At 33.1% G+C, this 8,593-nt stretch overlaps 1 protein-coding gene across 1 annotated transcript; it reads right to left on the bottom strand.

Annotated features, from left to right (window-relative positions):
• Window positions 1-2,718: 2,718 nt before the first annotated feature.
• Window positions 2,719-4,848, bottom strand: LOC112029692 (B-box zinc finger protein 32). The gene is made up of 2 exons (XM_065778752.1): window positions 4,413-4,848; window positions 2,719-3,585 (listed from the first exon to the last, which is right to left on the bottom strand). Exons 1-2 carry the CDS (start codon window positions 4,653-4,655, stop codon window positions 2,983-2,985), a joined length of 846 nt encoding a protein of 281 aa, XP_065634824.1. The 5' UTR covers window positions 4,656-4,848; the 3' UTR covers window positions 2,719-2,982.
• Between the last annotated feature and the right edge of the window lie 3,745 nt (window positions 4,849-8,593).

Raw genomic sequence — 8,593 nt, forward strand, 5'->3', positions numbered from 1 at the left:
AGCAATGTTTTTAACCACTGGATCGGTGACTTAGCAACTAGATGGGGAGGAAAAGCCATTGTGTGTTTTTGGAAAATGTTTTACCAACTTTTTAAAAATAAAATATTTAACAAATTTTTATAAAGGGTTTTATAGTAAACATAAAATATATTACAAGTTTGACTGAACAAAAAATTGAAAATGAAAAAATATTTTCTCAAAAATATTTTACTTCAAAATAAATGAAGAGTTAATTCATAAAAACATTACACAATCCAAAATTCATTACCAGACATGCTCCTAAAAACTATTTTAACATAATTATTTTTTAAAACAACCCATTATTAAAAAAAAAAATGTTTCCTAAACTCAGTTTCTACTTTCAATTTAAATAATAAATAAATGAAAATTTTTATCACAATTTCACAACATTTGGCAAATTATTACTAGTTTGTTACTACTAGGAAAGAAATGTAATTTTAATAAAAGGAACAAATTAGAAACATTAATAACTTATCACCTAATATATATTGTAAAATTATTATATAAATATCACATACATAGTATTTCTCTAAATAATAAGAACCATTAAAAATATCTTATTTAAAAATTTTCGTTTAGTTTTCTAAAACCTCAACCACATAAACCCTTTTTTTTAGTTTTTCAAAAGCAAAAAATTGAAGTTAAGTAATTCAAACTTTCTTGCTAAACAATTAAAGTCACTCCATTATTTCTGAACAAGTTTGAGGTCTAGAATTTTAATCTACAATAATCAAACTTACAAACTCAAACCAATCCAACTGTCAGATTCCCTGCACGAAACATTCATGATCTTTTTTTAAAAATAAACTTACAAAAATTAACTTTGATTCTTTCTAGGACTAAAGCTAATATATTTTAAATATAATAAGCCTAAATTTCAACACACGCACGTGTGCATGAACCCGCACGTTCGAGAATAACTCAAACCGAGCACTCAGCCCAACCTTCTTCATCCTCTGAAGTGTTGTCAAGTGCGAGCTTGTCCTTCCTGACTCTGAGCGCACGTGCGAGCTTAACCTCCGTGGCCAAGATCAGCTTAGCTGGCACTCCAGAAACTTCCTCTAAACCTCTCAGATTGTGACACGTGGACACCGATTTGTCCCCGCAAAATCTCAAGCCTAGCCAAAACGACGCCTAAAAGATCTTAGGTTATACTAATTAAAAATTTGATTCCTGCTTTTAGGTCACGTTCCTTTCTCTTCCTTGGAATATCTATGGTATAATCTATCCAATTCCACGTATGCTAGGCCCCAATACACAATTTATTTCTGCATTTCAATTTGTGGATTCAGACTTCGGAATTGTGATTGGGTGATTCAGATTCAAAGTCCAACCAATGGTTCAATAACACTTTGCGTAGTGGTATTCAAATCCATTTAAATTTTAAAATTGATAAGACATAAAAATGATGAAGTAAGTAATGTCGCTAAACTTGAAAATAATTCGCATAAAAATAATCTAAATTTGATTCTTCAATTTTAGGAAACAATGTGAATGAATAGTCGCCACTTTGTCCATTGAATAAGTTCGAAAATATTAGGGTTTGTTACTTTATTTGCTTTCTTCTTCAAAATCTAATTATTAGATATTTTCCGGTATTTTGTATGACAAATAAAATTTTTCAAGCAAACCATAAAAACTGATGTCTCAACACTAATGACTAGACCATTGAAATTAACTAGCAATTAGAGTGGTGACTCCAATGATCAGATTGCCGACGATTACTGTCGAAGCGGTATCTTCAATAACCAGATTGCCAATACTGGTCAACAAAACAGCGTCTTCAATTATTGGACCTCTGGCACCAATTGCAGTGTAGCATCTTTGGCCACTGAACTGCCGACAGTAATAACTAGTGCAACATTTGCATCTTCAACCATTGAATTGCATGTGAGACGTCTCTTTTCACCAGACCGCTAGCACCAGTCGCTAAACACAGAGTCTTTGAATATCAGATCGCCGTTACTGGTTGCCAGAGCAAAGTCTATGGCCACCAATCCGCCGGCACAAGTCATCGGAGCAATGTTTTTAACCACTGGATCGGTGACTTAGCAACTAGATGGGGAGGAAAAGCCATTGTGTGTTTTTGGAAAATGTTTTACCAACTTTTTAAAAATAAAATATTTAACAAATTTTTATAAAGGGTTTTATAGTAAACATAAAATATATTACAAGTTTGACTGAACAAAAAATTGAAAATGAAAAAATATTTTCTCAAAAATATTTTACTTCAAAATAAATGAAGAGTTAATTCATAAAAACATTACACAATCCAAAATTCATTACCAGACATGCTCCTAAAAACTATTTTAACATAATTATTTTTTAAAACAACCCATTATTAAAAAAAAAAATGTTTCCTAAACTCAGTTTCTACTTTCAATTTAAATAATAAATAAATGAAAATTTTTATCACAATTTCACAACATTTGGCAAATTATTACTAGTTTGTTACTACTAGGAAAGAAATGTAATTTTAATAAAAGGAACAAATTAGAAACATTAATAACTTATCACCTAATATATATATTGTATAATTATTATATAAATATTACATACATAGTATTTCCCTAAATAATAAGAACCATTAAAAATATCTTATTTAAAAATTTTCGTTTAGTTTTCTAAAACCACAACCACATAAACCCTTTTTTTTAGTTTTTCAAAAGCAAAAAATTGAAGTTAAGTAATTCAAACTTTCTTGCTAAACAATTAAAGTCACTCCATTATTTCTGAACAAGTTTGAGGTCTAGAATTTTAATCTACAATAATCAAACTTACAAACTCAAACCAATCCAACTGTCAGATTCCCTGCACGAAACATTCATGATCTTTTTTTTAAATAAACTTACAAAAATTAACTTTGATTCTTTCTAGGACTAAAGCTAATATATTTTAAATATAATAAGCCTAAATTTCAACACACGCACGTGTGCATGAACTCGCACGTTCGAGAATAACTCAAACCGAGCACTCAGCCCAACCTTCCTCATCCTCTGAAGTGTTGTCAAGTGCGAGCTTGTCCTTCCTGACTCTGAGCGCACGTGCGAGCTTAACCTCCGTGGCCAAGATCAGCTTAGCTGGCACTCCAGAAACTTCCTCTAAACCTCTCAGATTGTGACACGTGGACACCGATTTGTCCCCGCAAAATCTCAAGCCTAGCCAAAACGACGCCGCCACGGAGACTCGGAAGGGTAAAATCGTCAATTTGCTCAAACAAAATTCTAATCCTTCGGTTGCTAGCGGAATTACCAAATTACCATTCACCCCATGCTTCCTGCACCAATTTACGAAAATACCCTCCGCCTTCTCGTCCACCACCTTCCTCCTCTTCTTCACGGAAATTTTCGCCGGAAAAACCAAATCGTCGCCGCCGCCGCCGCCGGAGATCTCCGTGACCGAGCTCGAAAAGCTGCGTTTCGCGACCTTCTTCTTCTTCTTCTTCTTCTTCATCGTCTTCTTCTTCTCCTCCTCACTCCGATCTTCGAGCTCGACTCTCTTCGGACCAGTGGCGCACGACTCGGAGCTCGAAACGCAATCCGAAGAATCGTAATCGGAACCGACCTCGTCCTCCGGCGAGCAAGGTAGGCAGCCCGAAGCCTCTTCGCTGCAAAGCTCGCAAGCCCTAACCTTCTTCATCTTTTACAGAGTAAACTGTTAAGTTGGCGGTGACGTGTGTAGTAGTAGTACTAGAAGTCGTTTGAGCGAGGAAGAGAAATGGAAATGAGAAGAGAGTGTGTGCATATATATATACACAAGGGGTTGAGAGATTTGTGAGGATTTTGGGGAGGAATGGTATTTTTATGAGTAACACGAACACGTAAGCATACGAACGTACTATTTGCGAAGTAGTTGAATGGTTTTTGTGTTTTTAATTTTTGTGGGTTTCTAATTATATGGCTGATATGTGATAGGAAAATTTGAATTTTGAATGGAATGGAATGGTTGAGGAAGGTAATGGGAATTGATTTTTATATATTTATTATGGATTTTTTTTTTGATAAGCTGTTGCTTATTGTTTGTTTGTCTTCTTTGGTTTTTGCTTTGCTTTCCAGGACTTGTCACTTGTCATGCACCTTCCCTTGTCCACACAAACCTCGTTTCCCTCGAACTTCTCAAAACCCCTCATCTTATCAATTTTGCTGCTTTGTCCTTGTTGTTTTATGTAATTATGTGTAGCTCTCCATAGTTCTTATTGTATTGCGTTACTTGTTAGACTATATCATATAAAGTTTAGTTATCAAGGAACACTTAAATGGTAGATTTAATGGATTTGAAAGTTTTCAAAATTCTGAGCTCTCAAGTTTTATTCACCAAACAGACTCAGTTTATGGTCTTTCCAAACTGCTGTTTATGGGCAGAAAATGAAAAAATTTGGTCAAANAACCGACCTCGTCCTCCGGCGAGCAAAGTAGGCAGTAATACCGCCGGAGACGATCGTTCCCGGCGCCTGAGATCCGATGATCGGAGAAAGACTTGCATTTAAAGCAGATCGCCTGGCGAACGTGACGAGCGACGAGGAAATTGGCCTGGTGAACCTTAGCGTCGCAGCGAAAGCAAAGAAACGCAGAGTCCGAAGCACAGTACAGCGAAGCCTCTTCGCTGCAAAGCTCGCAAGCCCTAACCTTCTTCATCTTTTACAGAGTAAACTGTTAAGTTGGCGGTAGACGTGTAGTAGTAGTAGTACTAGAAGTCGTTTGAGCGAGGAAGAGAAATGGAAATGAGAAGAGAGTGTGTGCATATATATATACACAAGGGGTTGAGAGATTTGTGAGGATTTTGGGGAGGAATGGTATTTTTATGAGTAACACGAACACGTAGCATACGAGCAACGTATATTTGCGAAGTAGTTGAATGGTTTTTGTGTTTTTAATTTTTGTGTGGTTTCTAAATTATATGGCTGATAGACTGTAGCACAATTTTTTTTTTTTTTATATTAAAAAAAAATGACCAATGGTTTATACTAAATAATAATATTAAGAAATTGTATTACATGTGTTTTTATGAATTAGATGCTTTCTTCTAGTAATGATATGCTTTCAACATGAAGAAAGGTTATTACAAATCTTATAACAATAAATATTGGTCATTCTACAAATTCAACTAAAAAAATTATATAATTGAAAATGGACTTGGCATTTACAAGAAATCTAATTTATAAATAAATATATACTTTCACATTTTTAAATATATATATTAATTAACTATGTTAACCCAAATGCACCAACTTATGCTAATCTAAAATCATCATGGAATTTACATATTTTTCATTTGGTTTCGATTATAAATGGATAATTTCATTTCAACATATTTAAAATTTGGTCTATTAAGCATGTTTAAGCTCGAACCACCAAAATTTAACTTGTATCCTATACTACGCATAGAATGCATGTTAGATGTGTCATGTAAAAATGAAATATGTGACAACTTCAACTCTCCCACGTGCACAAAATGTACATGTTGTCTTTAATAATATTCTTAACCATGACCCCAATTCAAACCTCATACAAGATTACAAAATTGAACAACATTGCAAACTAAGTCCTAATTTGTAAGCTTCAAACTATCTTATTAAGATAGTGCAAGAAGTGTGTGTGTTAAAAATATTTAGTATTCTCAAAAATAAAAAAATAAAATAAAATAAAATAAAAATAAAAAGATAGTGCAATAAGTGTTTTCAAAATAAAATGATTAACTTAACATGTTTTTACACAAATCTTGTTAGCTTAATGACACTAAGGTTGCGTTTGGGATAAGCTTATATTTAGCAACTTTTTTTACTATTTAACTTATTTTTACTACTATTCGTAGGTTTCATTACACTTTTTGGTACTATTCATGAATCTCACTGTACTATTTAGCTAACTTATAGCTTTATCTACAATATTTTTAGCTTATAAAAAATAAGTTATTCTCAAACAAAACCTAAATATACCTAATATCTTATCCAAACACACATTTTCTCTAATTCTTCTATTCTTAATCTAAACTACCCCAACTAGCTTGACTTTGCCAATCCTAGATTTTAGGGGCATATGTAAAATGAAAATTTGATGCATGGGGTTGAGAGACTTATTCACAAGAACAAGTGGGTGATATTTGTTAAAGGAAAAAAATGAGCATGCTGACATCTTCAAAATAGAGTAGGACAAAGAAAAATAGAATAATATAATATATGTGTGGTTAGTCTTGCAAAATATCCGGCTCTACTACTGCTACTGCTACCAACCGCAAGTCCACAATTCTCTACCATGAGTTGGAGTGACTCTTAGAAGACCGACACGTGGAAGAATTTGAAGACGTCCTCATCATTTGAATCGCGTCTCATGTCCCGACACAAACACTCTCTGCGGGATTTTGGATTCTTTTTTGCTTTCCCTATTTTGCCCTTCAGTGCCCTTCCAAATCACACTACCAATAAAGATATGGATGGTTTTTTTCCCCCTAATATTTAAGTTTTTATTTTTTATTTTTTTATTAGTTAAAAGAATGTTTCTTTTTTGCTCAAAAGAAAAAAAAAGTGTTTCCCTTACACTAGTGCAAGATGTATTGTAAATACAAAGATTTTACGTTCTTTTCACCATATATTGATTTATGGGTTTTCAAAATGGTTTCATGAATAACTAGTAGAATAGTCTAGTTAACTATTTGGGACACAATTTCCTTATGTAAGGAACAAAAAACAAAATAAAAAACATTAAATCAATCACATAATACTTTGTAACAAGATTTTTCCATCTCTTTTATGCATAAAATTTATATGAATGAATTTGATATGATGTTTTATAAATAAATCTAACAAGATGTCACTTGGGATTCCTCTCTCTCTCTCTCTCTCTCATTTATCTACAAGACTAATTAATGTCTCTAATCAATCATGTTTACTTTTATAGTTTATTTATTTATAAATAATGGAAATAAGGATAAATTAAAAACAATGAACTCATAAAATTTAATGTCCCAAAAATTATAATAATTAATTTTTTCGTTTTTGATTAAATACTTATATATTGACAATTAAATGGTAGTAAATGATCATGAAGTTTTGACAAGCTATCTTATTTTCATAAAACTAAATTTCAAGTAATAAAATGACAAGGTTCTCCTCTAAACTGGTTTGTATAAATCTTCTCCAACTTATTATGTGGGGTATCATAAAATCATAAACATGTATTACATTGCATGGCTGCTTAAAAATACACGTCATTTTTTTTTTTTTTGAGATAAAAGATAGAGATATTATTGATATAATTGTATACAAGTCAGTAAAGACTCTGGGATCATTCAGGGGAGAAACAAATAAATTAAGTGCAACATGCTGCAAGTCTAACAGATAAAGTGCAAGTTCCAGTGCAAAGGCCAAAAGAACCAGTAGTAACACACACTACACTTCATGGCAAATGTAGTACTCGAAACACTAATTGCATAAATTTGGACGTTTATCAAGAGTTCCTTTGTGCAACCATAAGGTTCTGGTATTCATGCAAGAATCCAATAGCCCCATCCAGAATGGATTTGGAGTGGGTTTCAACTCTCTCAAAATAAACCTTATTATGTGCATTCCAAATTCCCTAGGATATAGTGCCCTCTTCTCTAGTTCAAGTGTAGATAATCTTTGTACCAACATTTGAAACAACAAGAAAAAATCAGTGGCTTCGTTGGGCATTTTTGGATTTTTCCTAGACATAAAGCCCACTCATTTCTCACAAAGGGGACTCCCACAGCAAGTGTCCTACAGATTCAACTTGCTAGCAACATAGCTCATAGTGAGCATCCACCTTCACCCCTTCTCTAGTGTAGACTTTCCCTGGTAGGCAGAATATTGAAGCAAGCTTGTTAGATAAAATTCCTAACCTTTGAGGGCACATTCAGCTTCTAGATTTTCTTACAATGAGTCTGATCCTGCTAGCTGTGGAATGTTCAATCCGAGTTTTTTCCTTCAACCTGATAGTCACTTGATATGCAGACTTGACTAAGAAAGTTTGGGAGTTGTTTTCTTTCCAAATTAGTACATCTCGATTTAGATTACTTTTCAAAGGGATAGACAAAGTATGACCACACATGTTGCTTTAAATGCACATGGTTAGAAGAATTTTATTCCACCCTAACACATATGGCTCACGTTACACTTGCATTCATATGCTCATATTAAAAATTCTAATGAAAAGGGAGGAAAAAATGAAGCAATGTTAAAAAAATAATAATAATAATAAAATAATAATAATAATACAATTGGATTTATTCAATTATGTTGAAAGCAAAGTTTCATAGTACTACTATCCTATATATGGATAAAGTTAAAACAAAAAAAATGAATAATGAAATTCATCGAACATAGTGGGCACACACAGGAAACGAGATTTTCCTAGTAAAGGCGATTTTAGTAATTTCAATTTTTACAAAACCCAAAAAAAAAAAAAAAAAGGAAAAACAAAAGGCTGTGGCATGGCAGTTGGAGAGAGAGGGTATGGAAATAGCGCAAAAGTTACCATCATAATGTGGGCCCCAACAACACAAAAACTGATGACGAGGCAATATCTCCACCGACTTTTACAACTCAAAGCTTTCATTA

The sequence above is a fragment of the Quercus suber genome, unplaced genomic scaffold (genome assembly GCF_002906115.3).
Source record: "Quercus suber isolate HL8 unplaced genomic scaffold, Cork oak 2.0 scaffold_190, whole genome shotgun sequence".
NCBI lineage: Eukaryota > Viridiplantae > Streptophyta > Magnoliopsida > Fagales > Fagaceae > Quercus > Quercus suber.

What these genes read in the sequence shown, in the direction of transcription:
- LOC112029692 (XM_065778752.1), bottom strand. Translation starts at nt 4,655, where the DNA reads ATGAAGAAGGTTAGGGCTTGCGAGCTTTGCAGCGAAGAGGCTTCGCTG.